Source organism: Streptopelia decaocto (genome assembly GCF_964273445.1).
Source record: "Streptopelia decaocto genome assembly, chromosome: 4".
NCBI lineage: Eukaryota > Metazoa > Chordata > Aves > Columbiformes > Columbidae > Streptopelia > Streptopelia decaocto.
In genome coordinates this window covers 40,834,634-40,855,813 of record NC_138658.1, presented here as the reverse complement: position 1 = coordinate 40,855,813, position 21,180 = coordinate 40,834,634, and the positions used below count along the sequence as shown (strand labels likewise).

The 21,180-nt window shown below is 35.7% G+C and overlaps 1 protein-coding gene across 6 annotated transcripts in view; it reads left to right on the top strand.

Moving 5' to 3' along the window:
• Positions 1-20,821, top strand: part of ASB5 (ankyrin repeat and SOCS box containing 5) — a 40,560-nt gene extending 19,739 nt beyond the window's left edge. For 2 of the 6 annotated variants that reach the window (XM_082051567.1, XM_082051568.1), the window contains exons 2-8: positions 10,040-10,107; positions 13,396-13,475; positions 14,452-14,559; positions 16,159-16,309; positions 16,443-16,577; positions 18,662-18,853; positions 20,204-20,821. In XM_082051567.1, coding sequence (XP_081907693.1) covers positions 10,050-10,107; positions 13,396-13,475; positions 14,452-14,559; positions 16,159-16,309; positions 16,443-16,577; positions 18,662-18,853; positions 20,204-20,331 — 852 coding nt within the window. In that variant the 5' untranslated portion in view covers positions 10,040-10,049 and the 3' untranslated portion in view covers positions 20,332-20,821. Of the gene's footprint in view, positions 1-2,571; positions 2,994-4,461; positions 4,803-10,039; positions 10,108-13,395; positions 13,476-14,451; positions 14,560-16,158; positions 16,310-16,442; positions 16,578-18,661; positions 18,854-20,203 lie in introns of those variants that run through there. The other 4 variants (XM_082051569.1, XM_082051564.1, XM_082051565.1 and 1 more) reach the window with 3 other exon arrangements.
• The last annotated feature ends 359 nt before the right edge of the window (positions 20,822-21,180 follow it).

Sequence of the window (21,180 nt, the reverse complement as noted above, 5' to 3'; positions counted from 1 at the left end):
GGCCATCCTCTGATGGTAACTGGCTGAAGATTCACTCTGTGGTGCTCTATACCACTGCGACTACTAGTCTCATGACTTGTGTCTTTCTTCTCCGTCAATATCTAAAGCTCAGGCCTGCTTGGTAACTGATATGGCTAGATCATCAACGTGACTGCTGTGAATTGTTTTACTTTAGCCCACATATGAGCAAATATTCTGTGTTACCACTGCATGAAGAGGTCTGGGGGTTACACACTGCAAATCCATTAGCCAAGAAATGTAGTAGATGTGTTGTTGTTCCATATTTGACTTCTCTGGGGGCTGAGACAGAGCCTTTATCATACCAGAATTTTAATCTTTTCTCAGCCTTCCATTCTGATTCCCAGCATCCAAGAATACAAGGCCTAACAACTGTAAAAATCTCAGGGGAAGAGGTATGGAAGTTACTAGCCATCCATGCTTTTGCTATCTTATAATAACAATAATAATTTGGATTCCCGGGTAAAAGATATTGTTGATACTGTATTAAGAGCAAGAGTTCGTAATCATCTTTTTTAGTGCTTGTAGTGCCATAGAGAAATATCATTTTATGCTTATATAACTAATGACCACTTAAGTATTATCTGCATATCCGCTGACATTTGTCAGGACTGGCTGGTGACACCTGGGTAAAGTCTGAGCTTCTGGTTGACTGCTAATGACTTATTGTATCGGCCATGAAGTATGGCTTGATGCAAGAACCTGTTTTTTAAAAAATATTGTTCAAGTCCTTTCCCTGTGGTGCTGTTGGATCTTTTATCAGTGTGCTTTTATGGTGCATTTAAGTTTCTTGGCATTGAGCTGGCACTGCAGGATGTAACAGTGGTCACTGTGGCCTTTTAGGATGCTATGTTTTTGTCAGTGACCATGCTTCTATAATTACTACTAAAACTTGCTTCATCTTGGCTTCTCCTACAGGAAGGAATGTTCAAGATCTCTGCTGGTTCATTTCTGACAATGTCAAATGACAGGCAGCTCTTGGCGTACTGGCACTGAGATCCAGGGAGCCTATCTTATCATTTCAGCTTCATGGTTGCAGGCTGTGGATCACATCAGCAGGATGTTCCAGAATTTAATGTGGCAGGTTCCGTGCAGTTTCTGTGACCCTGTAATAGTCCTGGTCATAAAAGCAGGGTGAATCTGAAAGTACAGAATGGTTTGGGAAGTAAGGTGGCTCATCAGCTGGCTAGCATGAGGAGGATTGCACACAAAACACTGATCTGTGACATTTGAAAATAGTGCAATTTTGTCCATTTTTTTCTGAGAGAAATTGTTTTTATTGGAATTTGGACTGTATTGCATTTAGCTGCATCGTGTTGAAAGGTGCGGGAGCCTTTTTGTCATAATTGTTTTTGTTAACACTTTTTTTCTTCTTTACTTATTATCACAATTGCATCTTTATTGCCTTAAGAACAGTCTTCAAAATAGAATGAGTTCTGCATCAAAATGGAGGAACAAAAATTTATTTCTGTTTGGATTCCCACCTGTTAAGAACTGTTGCCCCTGTAGATTAAACTCAGAGCTATTTTCTGACATGTTGAAACTGTACTGACATAAAAATCTGGATAAAAAAGATTGTGAAGAAAATCACTTGAAAGTTTCCTTTAACAGTTCTTCCCCTTGGTTATAGAAATTGAATAGAATTAATTATTAGTGAAATGCAACATAGTGGTTTATTTAAAGCTTGTCTGCTAAATTAAGTCAGAATTCCAAACTCATCAGTAAAATTCTCCAGTTTCCTTACTCTCAGAGTGTAGTGTCTGCTCCTTCCTCTGGCTGTTTATTTGCAGGTAGCTGCATTGCTTCCATGATTAACTATAACCTAACACGGTCCCTAATTGCTTGTGTGCCAAGGCAGGGAAAGTAATGGCCTACTGTATTTTCTTCATACTTGGATATCTACTTAGATTTCTGTTCTAGGTTTTCTGTTGGATTTTGAAAGTGTTTGAATGTCTTCTGTAGAGAAAAATCTGAAGAACAGAATCTGAGTACCAAGCCTAGGTAGTTTCAATTACTAATAATTTTATTACCTAATGAGGTAAAGAGATACTGATTTTTATTATGTAGCTAGTGCATGGATGGCTGACTTCAGGAAGTTCATATGGCAATTCTGTGTCAGAGGAGGAAGTGAATAGCGAGTTCTTCAGTTTTACTCTGCAGTTTTAACAGTATGTTCATCCCCTCTTTATGTCAACATCTCAAGTATGTTTTGAATACATTTCCAGTTGATTTCTGATGTTGTTCTAGCTTTCATTAAAAAACAAACAAACCCCACTTTTGTTTATGTGCCAGTTTAGTAGGACCTTTTAATAGCTTTTACCCAGAGGATGAATGTTTGTGCCTAGCAGAATTTAAAAAGTTCCTTCTAGAGTCCTGAATAGTGTAAGCTTTGCTTTCTTAAAAGCATGAAAAAAGTGCATATTTTTTTATTCATTGCATTCTCATGTCCTCCAAAGTATTCAAAATAGGTTAATAAAATGAGTGGTAAGTGTCTATGGAATAGAGATAGTTTTCCTACTACCCTTGCCTTGAAGGCAGCAGATTGGTAGCTACATTGGTAGCTCAGTGCTTCCTATGCAGGTCTCTGGAAGGGAATGAGCAGGTGCTTCTGACTCCCCTTCGAAGCCATGGCAGCTGCCTGTGTATCTACTGGTTCCCTCCCTCCTCCTTCACACCTTTGAGACCAGTAAGAGAGAATGGGGGATGGAATATCTGTGGAAAACAAGTTGTATGAACTACTTCCAGGTTTGTACCACTCTTCTAGAAGGACCCAACTTCATTCTCAGCTGACAACCTCACCCACAAAACTCCTACAAAAACATGTAGCTCTTGTCTTCCCAGCCCACTGTTAATCCCTGCCCAACAGTGCCAGATGCTTTGCTTGATCTTGATCCTCACCACCTTCTCCTGAAAGTCCTGGGATTCCATTCCAAATGAAAAGGAAGTGTGAAGATGAGATGAGCCTCAGAGCTGTGGCAAGTACAGAAATTGTCATTGGTTATTTTTCACCTGCAGAATTGTGCTGATATCATCCTGAGACAGACACATAGACACATCCTTAGTAAGCTTTCCTGTTAATTCATCTTCCAGTATTTATTTACTTGAAGAAAACGCTACAATTTAACGAGTAATTCTAGTGTCACAGTGAGATATTTATAAAGTGCCCTTTTCTAATGAGCCCTTCTGTGAAAGCTCTGTTGAAGACTTACTTGCAGAGTCAGATTGGATGTAAAAGTGTTTATTTCAGTCTGTGAGATATTCAGGTTCATTCAGTTGGATAAAACCTGAGGAAAACAACTTTCTGAAAGCAGTATAACATCTGGGAGAATGCAGTTTTGTTCTCTCTTCTGAGAATAGTAGTAGCCCACCTGCTTCTGTTCTATAAAGAGTGTCGTGCCATTCCAGTTGGGCAGTTCTCATGTGCTGTAATTTCAAGGTGAAATTTGCAGCTGCTCCTTTTCCGCCTTCCCCTACCTAACTATAATCTTGCCTCTGATTTTCTCTTAAAGAAAGACAAGACCGATATAGAAAATTTCATTGGATATATGTGTATTATTTCAACATCTTACTGGTTAATTTTTGTCAGGTACCTACCTGAAGAGGAGTAGTATTAATGAAGCCCAGTGATGTTAATTTTTTTTTTAAAAGTTTATAAATGGCTAGTTTTTATATCAGTAGAGGAGGATAGTGAGAAAATACTAGAAGGAAGTGGCGGGGAGTTAAATGTGGCATCTTAGCATGTTATTAGCACAGGGAAATCACTGTCCTCTTTATCCATGCCGGAATTTTATCATGGACTGCTTCTCCCTGCAGATTTCTGTTGTTGAGTATCAGCATGATACATAGTAACAAACAAAAAATTTCTACTAGTAGTTGGTTGCCCTTGTTTTTGTTATAATTAAAAAAAAATATTGACTTGTGCTACTTCTAACAAGACTACAGCCTTACTTTCATAATAGAATTAGACTGTCAAAATAAGAAGTGATTTTTTTTTTTCCAATCAACCCATGATGTATTTATTCAGGATGTAGTTTTTAGTTGATGGCTGTAGGATGCCTTGTCCCCATTTAAAAAATAAAAACAAGGACAAAACCAACCAAACAAAACACCCACAAAAATCCAGCAGTGCTTCATAGTTTCATGGATTCTTCTGAATTCCAAAATCTCTCTTAACTGCAAGTTACAGATGATTAAAGCCTCATGTAGTAATAATTATTGTTTCTATTACTAAAAGAATTGTCATTATGATAGAACAGTTATAGTTTTTCTGGTTTAGGTTGCCTGTTATTCAAGCAACAAAGCATTGAATACTTATGCTTTAAGAATCTGTTTCTTTTTTTGGTTAAATGTGTAAAAAATTGACACCTTCTTTCCATTTAAATCATGTAAATAGTTAAGACTCATGCTGTAGCTAAGCTGATTCTTTCTCTGTTTTAAAAATAGAAAATGCTGGAGCAGTCCTTCCCTTCCCCCACTATGTACTCACTAGTCCAAGCTAGTAAATGTTGCTGAATGGATTTCAGTGTTGTAGCCATTCTACAGTAAGTACAGCAAGATCTCTGTGAAAAAGCGAAAGGAGGAAAAAAGGTACTAGCAATCCATTTGTGGGCATTCGTCAGACCAGAGCACCTGCACCAATGACAGACAGGCTTTCCTCGAGAAACAAGTAATGACAACAAACACGGCTGTTCAGAGGAGCCAGAATCTCCCCAAAAGACGCCTAGAAAGTGTAGGGGAGTGTCCTGCGAAACGAAAAGCTAGCTGGGGTATTCTGACCAGCCAAGGTTAGTATAGCAGCCATTTCAGAAACTGTGTACTGAAATACGCTAAGCTGACCCAATTTGTCATGTTCTAGCTCTAAACTGTTTTTTCTTTCTAGCTGTAATATAAATGCATGCTTATGTTAGTGGCACTTTATTGTCTTGCATGGATTAACACAAGGGTGTTGAAGCTATTTTTGTTCTTTCTGCACTCTTATCAGCTGATCTAAAATATCTTTTCTTCTTTATCTGCCCTATTTGTTTTATGCAAGCATTTAAGGCTTGACTTACCCTGACTTTTGCTGTCCTGTCACAAGGTAACTGGATACTGAAGGCTAATTGTTTACAACAGGGAACCGGGGACTGAAAGGAGGGGGAGAAATAAACTTCACATACAACTTCATATGTAAAGAGAACTATATAGGCAGCTGAAATAGGAGGTGATGGAGGAACTACAGATGACAGAATTATTGTCCTGTGCTAAGATACTAAAGGCAAATATATAATTGTAAGTATTTGTATAGAGAAGTACTTAGGAGGTATTTAAATTGCTTGACACTGACATTTTCAGTGATGAGGAGCAAACTATTATAAAAGCAGTGTTTAGGACTGCTGTTGTCTGTGCCAGATTTTCCTAATTTTTTCATAATACAAGTGTGTGAAAGGGAGATTTTAGTAATTGTGAAAGTCTAATAGGAATTTTTTTAAAGAGTGATCAGAATTCCAATTAATATCGACCATAGCATAAAGCTTAGAGTGAAATAAAAATGAAAATAAGGAAATCAAACTTCAAATTCTTGACAATATCACATCAAATTAAAAACTGAAGGTGTTAAAATAGTCAGGGAAATGAGGAGACAGGAAAGAGATGTTTGATATATTGTGCATAAAATAATTATTAATTTACTGTGAAAAACAGTTATAGGAATCAAAATTACTCTTAAAATACCTTTGTTAATTTCCAGTACTGCCAGTTATAGAATTAAGCAGTATTAAAGAATTTAAGCAACAGTTACCTTAACTGAATGCAATGGCACTGTAATGTTTTATTTATTCATCAGTTTTAATATGCACTGTATCTCTCATATTATTCCATGCTTGGGCTAACATTTCCTAATCTGTAGTAACTTCTATTTATGAACATTTCAGCTAGTTATGTCATTAGTTCCCAAAAAGAGCGGACATTCTCCCTCAGACTGAAAAGAAATTTTACAAAAGTTTATCAATGTTAGCACTACCGCTCCTTGATATTGTTCAGGGTTAGGCTCTTTTGTCATTCTTGTAAAGAAATAACCACAGTTAGTCCTAAGTTTTGAAATTTTCAAAATCACAGTTAAATATGGAAAGTAATTTTTCCTGAAGAATCCATCTTAATATGGTCTGGCAGCCTCTTTGTGATTGCTAAACTGAGTGTATGTATTTGTTGATGGACATCTTGAAGTACTGAGAGACTTCTTTTGCAATTCAGGCTTCTGGTTGTTGTAGTTCACTTGGATGACAGGTATATCTAATACCAAATCTGAAGGAGGCTTTTCCCTCTCTGTTCCCATTCCTGGAGGTATCCAAAACGGACTTTGTTCTTCAGGCTGCCTTGAAGAGCAAAGGAAGAGAAAGTCAGACTGTGATGCAATATGTAATTAAATATGCATATTGGAAAATGGAGTAAAAGTGATGGGGAGGGTGAAATATGTCATGGTAAGGTTTGGTAAAAGGGCAAAAGGGTAGAGTCAGGCTATAGGAAAAGGTCTTCAGCCTACTGGCATGAGGGTCCACAACCAGCAATCAGCATACTGGGCCCAGCTTTGCTGACCAGCTGGGTACTGCCGGTAAGGCCAGGAATTAAGATTTGTGCTGCATTCACACCCTAGCAGGCTGGGAAAATACTGAAAATTCTGAGCACAACTTGGGGAAAATTTCTTGCAGTCTGGATTAAGGCTGAGACTGTATTTGAGGAGCACAGTTATTCCAGGCAGAAGTCCTCCAAAGTCTAAACTCAGCTCAGAATGTCTGTATGCCTTTTTTGTCACCTTCTAGTTGGAAGGCCACTGAAAACCCCTTACTTTGTTTTAGTGAATTGACTAAGGAAATAATAACGGCCTAAGACTGCTACCAGCTGCTTCACATACCAAAATTTACATATTACTGAATTTAGAGGTTGATGTGATTTTGCACCTTGTCACTCTAGCTACAGCACACAGTTTTCAAGATACTTTCAGCTAGAAAAATATCCAGCTGCTTGTTGATCCTTCAAGAAGATGGAAAAAGAAAACAGCCTGTGCATGAGCAGTGGACAGGGGAGTTGTTGCTGTGCTTTTACGAGACAGGGGACGGGGCCTGATGCTGTTTTTGCCACGTGTGCCAGGCCCGGCACAGAGCCACAGCAACAACTGCTGCTGCCATCGTCATTGCCATCGCCTTCACCTGCTGTAGTGCTGCTTCTGTTGGGAACTACACGAGTCACATTTGGATATTGCTGTTGTGGGCGTTTTAGGATTTCTAATGCAGTTCAGTGGCTTGTGTTTCTGTGTGAAAAGTATGTTAAATTGCAATGCTGAAGCACTTAAAATTTAGGAATTGTTAAAAGTAACATTCCCTGTGACTTGCTCGTTTGACCCTCTAATGCATTATAACCCAGTATTTGACAACACAGTGACATACTGTACTTTTCCACAAAGCCCCTGCTTCCTTGGATGTGCAAGATGGATGACATTCTGAGAATGCATTAGGTTAATACTCAGAAAAAATAGACCCTATATTTTCCTGTGTGTTGCAAAGGTTAGAAGACATATGGTGAAGGGTAGGAAAAAAAGGGCAAAGGTTTTCATGTCCCTAAAAGCAAATTATTTTCTTGTCTTTGCTGTGACACCTGTGTGTTTTAAGACAAATCATCTAACCTAAAAGCTTCTTGACTGATCATGGTTATTATTATCTAAGGCTGAAATTCCAGAAGCTCGAAGCTGTCATAACCATAATTAAACTATGCTTTCAGTGTACACTCTAATGCTTAAGTACTCTGGAAAAATAAGCTATTAGATTGGTTTTATAATTTAAGGATTAAAATTCTCTGTCTTTTGGTTCTTTAGTTATAAAATAGTATGAAAGAATGATGTTATGAAGATAGATTCAGCAAGAGTTTTTAAGTATTCTTTCGTTATTGGGAGAATACCATGAAAAATTATAAAATTGAATACCATGAAAAATATAAAATTAACAGTGTTATAGTCAGTTTATAGTTTGGATAGCATGTCTTAAAGAGCAAGAGGTCATACTAGATATGGAGATACAAAATAATTTGAATGCTCACACATTTGCTGAATACAACACTGGAATGGCAAAACTCATGTGTGGTCCTGTAATGTGAGCGCATCATAAACAGAACTGTGTGGGAAAATAAATTTGCATGGTTTTCAAGAGTAGGAAATCATTGGCATTTGTATTTGGGTTGAAATCCCCAAGTTTTGAAAGTCTACATGATGGTAAACGCTGTAAAGTATATTGATTTGAACCAGTCAAGTTTTCATTTTTTGTATGCATATGTTTATATACTTATGTGTTTATATGTATATATTGTTACAAATTCTTATCCATTTTTCAGTCAAATGAAAACAAAGATTATTTTAAATATTGAAATGAAATATTTAAATGCCACTTGGACTATATCTTCTCTCTCAGACATATTTTAACCATCTATAGCCTAAATTCAGATTATTTTTGAGTTCTTCAGTGTTGATTGTTGGAATTTCATCAGTTAAAAAGAAGTGGCTTGCGTTTTGCTGGTCATATCTACTCATAGTAGTTAAGCACCACAGATGCATTTCTTAACTTTCAAACCCTTGACTTAAGATTCTTTTCAAGAGTTTTTAACATCAAATATCAATTAAGTGCTTGAAACACTTTTTTATCCTGCAAGGGCTTTAGACAAATAGGGAATTTTATAGTGCCACAGTAAAAATATCAGGCAGTTTTAACAACTGGAGTGAACTGCATCTGTTATCTTGGGACTATAATGTTACAGAGTTTTTGTGTTACAGTTATTGATCCTGTCGGTTTCATTGCTACAAACTGAAACATTCAGAAGACATCTTAAGGAACAGAAGATAACAGTGATGAGCTCAAGACATAGCATTTGTTAGTTTTGCAGACATAAATATAAGCTACAACACTTTCCAAATAGTCTGCGTCAGACTTCTATTTTCAGTTCTTTTCTGATGATACCAATTCTCTGAGGACTGGTCACCATCTATTTACCCTTAGAGCAGTATTTTTTTAAATTGCTGAGCCCTGGCATAAATCTTCGGCTGGTGAAGTCGGTGAGAAGACTTTATTAACTTTCAGTCATCCTTGGTTTGAAAATCCAGCTTTCTAATATACTTTTTATACTGTTTTTGTTTGTTTGTTGACTACACAATTTTTTAGAATTAAAAACAAATTGAATGAGTGGAGTTAATGACCTTTACAAAAATATTTTAACTTAGTATTGTACTTCTACGGTCATAAATGCAGGAATGACTTACAGGTAATTGCAGGTAGATATAAAGGAGTGAAGTCTATAGGAAAATGTGAAGAAAATAACATTGATAACTTAGAAATGCATCAAAGTTAGAATTGCAAATCCCTATTTTTGGGGATTTTCACTGCTGAGAATAGTTATCCAAACCCCAATTTCACAACCAAATAATTGTTCAGAAGATAACTAAAGCAATAGTGAACGGCTACAAGAAAAAAACAGTTCAGCATACAGATCAAATAGCATTTGAAACATAATCAGGATATCTTTATTTATTTATTTTGTCAGTATATTATGAGTAAGTAGTAAAATAACACATGAATATTTGGCAGTGCTTCCCTTACAAATCTATGTACTACTATGGATTTTAGAGGGAACAAAACTATGTGTCTCATTGTATGAGATTAAAAAAGGAGGAGTTTGTCCTGCAGATCATTTTCTTCTCAGGGTTCTCTTAATCTCACTGTGAGTTTCTCTTGTGTTGGAATTCCAGTTAACCTGTCTTGGAAGGCAAATGTACAGATATTGGCACTTTGGAAAGTTGTTTAAAAAAAAAAAAAAAGAAAAATTAACAAAAAGACCCATAGTCCTTTAGCATAAGAAAAGAAACTGGCAACTTGTGTTTACTGAAGGGTGAAAGTTCATATTACAGTGAGCTGCTGATCTCTTTCCAAACATAGCTGGAGTGTATTAAGAACAGGCCTAATTAGCAAGAGCAGATTTTTTTTTATTATTATTATTTTTTATTTTCCAGATTGAAAGCAATGAGTAGGATTTATAATTGCAATTGGCTGGAAGTGCCATGGGGAGATGGAGATTTAGGTATTGTATGATACTTTGTAATTTGTTTTTTAACTTCACCTGTTCATATAGTGAATATATTTACTCTTTCTTGTTAGTGTTTACAAAGCAGTGCCTTTCCTGGTAAACTATACACCAGAGATCTTGGAACTAATGTGGCTTCTAAATATAGTTAGACATACTTTGTATTCAGCATCTGTCAGAGACGACATCAGTAGGGAATTAATGCATTAACAGGTTTGGAATAGACTGTGTTTGCTAGTACTGCTGTTACAGACAACAATGGATGAAAAAATATCTTCATTTATATTCTTATTAATGCTTTCTAAGTGAGAGACATTACAAGTTTGTAGATTAGCAGAAGGCAGGAATCTAGACAAAGAATTTATTTTAAGACAACTTTGAAGTTTATTTATGATACATATTTATTTTGAACATATTATTGTCCCTGTGGTATTTAATGATGAATTACTATGTTTACTGATAAATCAGTTGGAATTGGAAGGCTTTTTTCCAAACTTAATTTGCACAAAATATTTCTGCCGCATTTTGCTTATAAATTTTACTTCTAGTAGAAGTGATACAAGCATTTTGCTTTTAATGGATTTAGCAGAAACAGCGAACTGCTGCATTTCTCTACATGAAGACAGGGATATAAGGTGGGTCCAGGTGCGAAACAGAGCTCGCAATGGGATCTGGCATCATTTGAATCTCAAATGTCACTGGAGTTATGACATTAGCAGACATTCTTCTGACCAATACAAGAGGGACGGAGGTGAAGGAAAGAAAACTGGAAAAAGTGTTGCTTTCAGATCCTACCTGCATCTTTGTCCTGAGTTATACATGCCTACAAGAATGTCCAAAGTATGAGTGTATTTAATGAGCATAAAAACCTCATGTCACTACAATTTTATTAGATTTTTTTTTTCCATATAATAGTTGTGTCTTTTTATTTTTTCTTTTTCCCCCTATTAATTTAGGAGTAAGATAAATGCTTGAGAGAGATGGTTCTCATCTGTAGAGACTGGGGCAATATTTCAAAAGCAGCCTCTAAATACAGCTTTTGATTAATTTTGAGGAATTCTTTGCAGCTGCCAGCAGGAGAACTTAATGGATTTAATTAATTTGAATTAGAATTACTTGAGTGCTGGTTCAGTTACTACTACAGAAAAAGGAAAACATTCGTCAAAATTCTTATAGTAACTGCACACATCCAACCTACAACAGGATAAACATAGGATAAATACATCTGAGCTTATTGGGATGACAGAGAAAATATTGATGTTTTCTCAAATTCAGGTCCCTTTAATATTTCTGAGGTCAGATTTTGTAGTATAAGACCCCTTAAAATCCCAGTCACTTTCTGTATGGGATGGTGGGTTGTCCGTTTGTTTGTTGTTTTGGTTTTTTTTTTTCAGCTGTTATGACTAGCAATAAGAGCTGCAAAATCGTGCATTTAATAAACCTAAAGTATAGGGAACAATCTACGTGCATGTACATACACATGCACAGACAGATGATCAGAGCTTAGCGCAATAATTCTGGAAGAGTATTGGAAGCTGGATCTCGCCTATGGTACATCTGCTCCCACAGATGAAAGAGTACAAGAAGCTTCAAAGACACTGGATACTCTGACATGATAGAAATCTCTATGCTTTTTGAAGATCAGGTTTAAAAAGCTTTAATCTCTTATATTTTTTAACTTCTGTGATCAGCTTTGTATAGTCTTATCATAATTTCAATACTCAGCTGTGCTTTTGTTTTGCTAAGATTTTGATTTCAATAACATATAGCACTGAGTTCCACAGTGTAGTTTTATGTTCTGTGAGAAGATACAGTCTTAGATCTGAGTAAGTTTTAGTTTTATACAGTAACACCTCTAGAAAAATGGAGGTTTTATCTCAATTTCTGTACTGTGCACTATTTCATATGTTTTTAACTCTTCTCCAATTTCTTTTCAGGTTGAGCAGTCTTAATCTTTTCAGATATTCTTCATGTGATTTGAGGGAGTTGTTTATTGGAACCCAAAGTGTACTTTCTGAAACAGGCTAGTGGACAGGAGGAGTCCAACAGGAAACAGAAACAGGGTCTATTTCTAGTGCGTAGTTACCTGAGAGCTTAGACACATGATTGGCAGTGACTGAGCAATAGCTGTCTCATTTAAAATTCATGGCCTTGGCACGGAGATGCAGTAAGTGGCTCTGCAGGCGGTCCCGCTCCATCGCAAGGGACACGGCCACATGCTTTCATGCGTTGGAGATTCATCTGCTGTTGTTATCGAATCATCCCACATGGCTAATTCTCCCTACATTTCTTAAGGGATTTTGGGGGGACTGAGTGACTGTATTAGCATTTTATAGTCCCAGTGATTTTCTTCTTACAGGAATAAATACCAATAATTCATGATATATTTTGAAGATGGTTCTTCCTTGCACAATCTCTCAAAACTTGATTTGCAGAATTCATACAATAAGTTGGTATCAGCTGTGCTTGCAACCCTGTCTGGCCAGAAGGGACCTGCTGGTGGCTGCTTGTCTAGAGGAAAGGGAAGGTTCATCTGGAACCACAGGATGACTCTGGGACCTGGACTGGGAGCTGCAGGGGTTTATGTGTGTGATGGCAAAGTGGTTGTTTGGTTTCTTTTTTTTTTCTCCTTTTGTTTTTTGGAGGTGATAAATGAAAATAAATGCCAAACCTTTACATTAAGCATGTCTATTTTTAGCTCTAATAGTCTATTAGAATGACAACTTAGACTTAATATAATATTTCTACTATAGCAATTTTTTTAGTGCGATTCTCATGGTATTTCTCTCCTTGCGCTTGTGTAGTAGTTGCAGATTAATCTAATGATACATAGGGTTTCCATATTAATTTTCATATACATCAGCTTTTTCAGGACTTTTCAGGCAAGTTTATGTCTGGCTTAAGTTCAATTATCAGTTTGTTGAAGTTATAAGTTTTTTATATGCCAGCTGCAAAAGTAAGTTATTATTTTTAAAAAATCAACAATGCAAAAACAGAAGTGGGAAATATGGCAATTAATGAATTTATTATTCAGATTACTGAAATCAATATATCAATATTTTGTCCTCTGTACCACACAATCTTTTACTAAAGATTTTTACAGTTAATAATAGAGCAGTTTTTATTGTCTAGAAACTGATAATTTGAAATACAGGCTCTAAAGAGGAAAAAAAAATCATAAGATAGTTGACTTCATTCTGTGCATTATGTTTTTTGCTTTGCTCTATACATTCAAAAATCCTTCTAATTCATGTGGTTTACTAAATAAATGTTGTTATTATATAGGTTCTTGGGCAGATCGCTCACCTCTGCATGAGGCAGCCAGTCAAGGACGTCTTCTTTCTCTAAAGACTTTATTGTCACAGGTGAAGGCTGTATTCTTAAAATTACTTTCATTTTAAATGTTACTTTATTTCTCAGCATAGATTATAAATGAAGATTTAGTATGCTTTGCTTCTTTCACATGAACCTTTCAGAGCAATACACATTTCAAAAATTTTTATATGATAATATACAAGTTAATATTTAAAATATTTCTTCTGTATGTTTTAAAACTTCCCACAAAATTATTTTTACCAAAGTTGCATCTAAATGTATACAGTCTTCCTCTCTTGCATAGTATAAGTCAATGTAGTTCCAGTGCTTGAAGCCCTCAGGTAAACTGAGCTAGTCATGAAGACACTTGTTGAGTTAACAGCAAAGGGTGAGACTGTAAACTGCTGAATTTTAATATTCTAGTATTGTCATATTAGCTACTACAATACTGAAGATATATACTATAGAATGCATTTGACGAAAGCCAATAGATGCAATTATTAGTTCTTAAGAATCAAAACACATCTACTGCAGAAAATTTCAAAGGCTTGATGATTTTATCAGTCCAAGAAGTGTTCACATGGCTAAAATTGATTACTTCAGATATATCAGACTTGAAGTCAGAGAATCATAGAATCATGGGACTGTTTAGACTCAAGGCCTTGTTGAGTTTTGAAGATCACCAGGAGCGGAGATGCACTAACCTCTCTGGACCCCTGTTTCAGGGTTTCACTGTCCCCACAGTGAATTTTTTTTCCATGTAATTCGTTGGAATTCACCATGTTCTGACTCATGTCTGTTGCCTTTTGTCCTATCACTGTGCATCTCAACAGTCTGTTTCCATCTTCTTCACACCCTTTTATTCTGTTAGATCCACTGATTGATGAAAGATTCTTTTTATGCTCATGGAAGATTTATTTATTGCAAGTAGAGTTTTAGGCCTATTTAGAGTATTGTAAACTATTCATTTGAACTACTCTTAACAGCTTTTGTATGATCTTTATATGTCATTCATGTATTTTTTAGGGGTACAATGTTGACACACTAACAATTGACCAAGTAACTCCACTTCATGAAGCCTGCCTGGGAGATCATGTAGGATGTGCAAGAATCCTTCTTGAAGCAGGAGCAAATGTAATGTGTTGTTGTGTTTTTTTTCTTTTTGTATATGAAGTCCAATGCTAACCTTGATTTAACTGCAAAGGATATAGTCCTTGATTTTTTTTTTTTTTTAACTGGTATTTCTCCATAGTCACCCTATTGATTGCATTCATATCATTTAATTACAATAAGCTGCCATCTGAAAGCTTGCAAGGGAAAGTGATGGGTCAAAAAAACATCATTACAGGGATGTTAGGTTCAAAGTAAACCAGCCAACCAAACCACATAATTATATGTGTAAGAGTAGATGTCAAACTGAAGAACAGTAAAAGGGAAAATACATGGGAGTTGAACAGACACTGAGACAGAATCACAGAATGTTAGGAGCTATGAATTGAAGAGAATCTGCTAGCAGTATGTCACCAGCCTTATTTCTTTTGTGAATTTCATTACATTATTTCTCTTAAAAAATATGGAATGCATCCCTCTCCTTTACTGGTTTCCTATTGCTTTGAGTGGCTTGCAGGAGATTCTTCTTTTAGTTTCCAGAAGGTCTTTGATCATACTGTACCCATGTGCTCTTAAGATCCTGTGGTCTGAGTAGAAAAAAGCGCTGGTGTTTTTCTGTTCTGTCACAGGCCATCTGTCATCTGGAAACAAAAATGGTACTTTACAGACCACTTTCACAACAATCTCTGCTGACATCAGAGTTCAAATGCAGAGTTTCCCAAATCTCTGATCTTTGTGATAGAAATATTTATTGTCCTTACTATTCATTTTTAAGAACCATGTAGAATATGTCTATGTTAATACAGAAAAAGAAAAAATAAGTTTCCCAAACAAATTCCACTCCATTTCAGCTAGCACAAGGGTTCTAAAGATAAAAAACTGTAGATACTATTGACAAAAATATAAGAACAAATTTGATTTTTATATCTGAATTTTTTTAGTACTTTTAATTGCTTTGATGGGTTTGGGGGGTGCATGGAAGAAGATAGTCCAGAGTCTTGTTAGAAACCCTTTCCTAATACTGGTGCTACTTCCTGTAGTATTATCAGCCCTCACAAATTTGCCTAGTTCCTCTCATTCTCTCACACTGGGAATATTCAGTTAACCAGTGAGGTGGTGAGGTTGGTATTAAAACAGCAAGCCTGTACTATTAGCTTAGTTTCCATCCCGTGAAATAGCACCCCAACCTGGAGACTAAAACCACAGAAGAAAATGGCAAATAATTCTCATATTTAATACAGAGTTTGCATTCTTGACAGACCTGCAGAGAGAAGGTTCCCATTTTCCCGTTACTACACAAAATGTAGATTTTCTGTATCAATGAAACAAGCTAAGTACAATAACTTTTGAAAATTATTTATTGCCCAAATGTTAATGTGTGATCTTTAGTATTCCAGGTGTATTTTGCTTTATTCAAAATAGTTTAATAAGAATAATAATAAACTAATTTCAACTGAGAGATGTGGTGAGAGGAAGACAGTAGCACAGGGACTGATCAGTTAATCTGTGCTATTCTAACCAGTAATTTTGTTTTGTGTTTCAATACAATTTCTAACTATATATCCTGTTTAAAAATCTACCTTTATTTCAATTCTGTTCTTAAATAGGTCTTATATATTCCAGGTAAACGCTACAACAATTGATGGAGTGACACCTTTATTTAACGCGTGTTCAAGAGGCAGTGCGGCTTGTGCTGAGCTCCTGTTGGAGTATGGTGCCAAAGCTCAGTGGGAGTCCTGTCTCCCATCACCAACTCATGAAGCAGCCAGCAGAGGTAGGAAATTACCTGCTGAACTAACAGGGAGCAGCTGACAAATGTCTCAGTAGTAGTGCAAAGAAACATGTCTGGTTTTGTCTGTGAGACAGCTTACAGAAATCAAACACACTGTCATGCTTTGTTCTGCCAGGTCACAGTGACTGTCTGGAGGTGCTGATCTCCTGGGGTATAGACGTTGACCAAGATCTTCCACATTTAGGAACACCTCTGTATGTAGCATGTGTTTCACAGCAGATCCATTGTATTCGAAAGCTTCTATATGCAGGTATGTCATGATTTAAATTAAAAAATATTACTAGTTGTTAAAATAAGCACACTGAAGTGAGTCAATGAAACTAGAACGCTTGCTTGCAAAGGCTCTGCTTCTAAGTATATTCTGTGATGCATGTTTTCTTATAATAACGTACTGTGTCTTTCATATTTTTCATGGCATAACAAGCATAGGAGGGGAAAAAGGAAGCAAGACCAATAAGAATATATGTTTGAAATTTTTAGCATCTACTTCAGTTTTGTAGATGTTCATTTTCTGTAGGAAAACAAAGGTAAAACATCAGCTTTGAAAAAGGAATTTTATATAGTAATCATTGAGCTTTCAACAGAACTTTTTTAGCGACGTAGTCCTGCCCTTTTTCATTCTCCAGTCTGTTCTAATGGATCTTTTTACAAGGTAGAGAGGCTGAGTTGCAGAGACAAGAGGTAAGGTAAAAGGCATTTGACCCTAAATTTCACATTATTTATTTAATCAATGGGAAAGAGACATTGTTTCAGCACAAGTCCAGGGACACTGTCAGCATAGTTAAAGGATCATTTGCTGTGTTTCAGGTGATGTCATACAGGGCTTTTGAGTCCTGCAGCACAATGAATGAAAATGTATAGATGAATAATGACAGACTTGCCATCCTTGCACCGGAATTTTTTTTCTAGTTAATTGCAGGTTAATTAGAACGTAAGCAAGCAGTTGTTTCTCATTAAGTCAGTCTCCTTATATGATTGATTATCCTATGTCATGATTTTTATGTTTAAGAACCCCAGCAGTATAATTAGCATATTTTGGGCTTCAAATACTATCATACGTTAAAAACAGTAACAGAAGGGCATATTCTACATTTGTTGGTGCCATGTAGTAGAACAGGGTATGTAAATTGAGAATATAAGTAACTACTTATGTCAGTCTGAATTTTTCATATTTTTTCAGTTTATGAGAATGTATTAGAAGTTGAAAAGCAAATAGATAATGAAATAGGCAAGAGAATGATGCTATGGAAGTGTTCTCAGATTGTTAATACTGAGAACAGTGAATTATTCAGACTTCCAATTTACTTGCTAGGCCCATGATATTATTACATTATTTTACTCCAATGAGAATCAAAAAGGCAAAAAACGTTGATTCAGAGAGAAAGCTTGGCACAGAAGCCAATTTTTGATCTCACAAGATCAGTAAAGCTCTCTTAAGAAGTCTGAGTTGTTCGTCTCCTAGAATAATCTAGAAAACCATTGGGGCAAACCCCGTTTTCAGGGGACTAACAGCTTCCCTGCAAGGGAAGCTTCCATACTAGCTGGTGTTATTTAACTCTTGTATGAATAAGTTTTTCTTGAATAGGAATGCCTTATTGCAAATTAATTTAGTCCATTTTAGTTTAAAATAAATTAGCAAATAATTATTAATACAAAAGGGTAGTAATTAGAATCCTGTGGACTGGGAGAATTAATGGATTGGACTTTTTTTCCCTATTAGCTTTCCCGTCTGTGTACCCCACCTTAATTAGAAAAATTCTTGATAAAGGTTGGATGAGATGGGAATCTATTTCAAACCCTTTGCCAGCTTCAACACATGAAAAACTATCAGGCGTCCAAGTTAGATTCCTTCTTGAGTTGGTGTACTTACAGAAACATAACTACTAAACTTCAGTTTAGTGATTCTTTCTAAAGACTTAAACAAGAAAGCATATTTTTATGTAGTGCAAATTTTCTTAAACGTGTACAAAATGTACTTTTTTTATAACTAGGTCAACAATGATGCTCACATGACCTAATTTCATTTCTTTTCCTTCTTTCTATAAAGTATTTCTAATTTTCTTTTTATTTTCATGCTTTTTTATAAAATATTTTCCTTTAAAATCTAGTAGTGCTTAGGTAATAAAACCTAGGATAAGTGTATGCGTTCAAAAAATCTTACTGATATGATTAGCTATAGTGTTATGCAATAAAACTAATAAAGTGGCTAAAGTCACTGTGGCATTCTAGGACAGTGGGGTTTTTTTGTTTGTTTTGTATAATAACATCATCTTTAGTCAATGACAATTTAATTAAATCTCTTTTTACATCTCTTTATGTGCATCTACTGACCAGGTGCCAATGTACAGAAAGGAAAGCATTTGGAAACTCCACTCCACGCTGCTGCCCAGCATTCTAGTACAGAGATTGTAAACTTACTCCTTGAATTTGGGGCAGACATAAATGCCAAAAATACAGATTTTGAGAGGCCTGTTGATTTAGCTGCTCCAAGCAGTTTAGTGGAGAGACTGCTGCTCCTCCATGAAGGTAAGTTTCACATGTGTGCTTTTACAACTGTAACTTGTATTCTTAAAAAAAAAAAACAACCAACAAAACAGAAACAACCTAACCAGCCCTCCAAAGAACCCCAACAGCCCAAACGATCCATGTTACAGAAGCTAACATTGTGCTTTATGAAATGAATATTTTAACATTCAGGTAAATTCATGTCTAACTATAGAAATACCCAGTAATATCGTCTTCTCTTTATTTGGTGTTTGCACAATTAGATATTAAAGCTACATTTTTATTGGCTGTTAACAGACCTTGTTAAAAAAGAAACAAAATATTTCAGTTTCAGATTTGAGATATATTTGGTTTTGGCCAGCTGTTCCAATATTTAAAAAATATATTTTAAGTGCATATAAAGCACTTTATTTTGATTGTAAGCAAAAAGTATAATAAGTTTAATTTTCTACATTTTCTCTACTAAATTATAAGTACCTGAGAAATAGGAGTCAACACTTAAGAGTCTCTTAAAACTCTTAAAGATCTTTTGCCTTAGAGAGAGAGAAAGAATATCCTGCAGGGAACTGGATTTGTTCAGACTGGCCTATGTACAGTGTAAAAATAAACCACAAGACAAAGGTGGGAAATAAGCAGAGAAACTATTGCAATAACCATGGGCATCTCTTTAGAGGTGAACTGTTAACTACATTGATTAGTGTTTTCCTCCAGAAAACATCTCTGTAGTCAGAATGCTGTTAAAAAAACCCTCTAAAACCAGTCAGTTATCACAAAATTACCCAGGCTAGTAGGATTTTTAAAAGCCACAGCAAAGACATTAAAAAAAAAAAAAAAAAAAAAATTGGCATGAAACACGCATGGTTTTATTGCCCAAAGAGAGGAATGTGTTCATTGTGAGATGTGGGGGCGGGGGGTACACAGGGACAAAGGTGTCACCTTGAGCCGGTAAGACCACTTAAACGTGATCCAGGATCTGGGCATTTTGCGAGCTTATTCTTGTTTCAGAGATGCATTGGTAGTGCAGCTTGTAGTGCCGTAGCATGTATTTCACCTGTCCTATGTTTTTTTAAAAAAAAATAAATACTGCAGTTTTTAAAGCTGTGGATATCAGATGTTTTCTAGGAGCAGGTTTTTAATTTAAAAACACATAGTATTTGCTGATTTGAACTTTTTTTTAAGTATTTCCCTGACTATTAATAAGGCTTCAGTAGCCCCAGTCTTTATCTTTGAGGGCAAAAGGCAATGAAGGAAAAGGAAGGAAGGAAAAGGATATGTTTGCAAAATGTGAACATTTTTTCCAGAAATCCCGTTACTGTGCAAGACTGTTGTAAAGCAAACAGTTGTATAATTAAACTCCTTTTTTGTTTGCAGCCACACCACCTTCTCTTTGTCAGCTCTGCCGACTACGTATCCGAAATTATCTAGGAAGAGCTAGACTGCATCTTGTTCCACAACTCCAGTTGCCAACGATACTGAAGAATTTCTTACAGTATAGATAACATAGTAATTAACCTTTAGAAACTTGAATAACAAGTATTTTTTCTTCTGTTTATTCTACATTTTATCTAAAGAACTGCTGGGCGGAAAAAAAAAAAAAAAAGCCTTTTGCATATTACTTAAAAAAATAAATGTATCTTTGACACCTGGTGTTAGTATATAATAATAACTGGGAGCCATTCAGCAACTGGTACCAAGGTGCTAATAAGGCTGAATTGAATAAGTGTGCTGATACTCTGGGAAATGATTGCGTAGCTTTAGCTTAACACTTACTAAATAGCTTTAGTGCTGTTAATTTTAATTTTATTTATACTTTAAAAATCTGTTTGACACACCCGAACAACAACGGGTTTCTTCATTATTATTTGTTAAGTTTGTCCATTTGGAGTCATTATTTTATGTGTTTTTAAATTTCTATTGTTTATGTACCTAAACATACTTGGTGATAGGTGCACTATATACACTGATAAAAATAAAACAAATATATGTCAATTTTTCTTCTTTTTCTTTGTATGGACAATTGATTAATGACAGTAAGGAACTTCCTTTATTGTTCCTCACTGTCTGTGCTGTGAATTGGAATTATGCTGCTGTGACTATAATCACAACTTTTTCAGCTATGCACAGTTTACATTGATTTTCTGGTTTTTAGTACAATTAGTAACTTTAAAAGCTCCAGAGGAATATTCCTCAAAAGCCTTAATGCTGAGAAACTTTTGGTCTCCTCTTGTGAAACAGAATTATCTGGGGTCTTTTCATAACAATTCTGTATCACAGCTCATGGGCATCTTGAATAATTCTTTGCCTCAGAGAAAGGCATATATTATTGTGTAGTATCTGTGAGGTTTCTG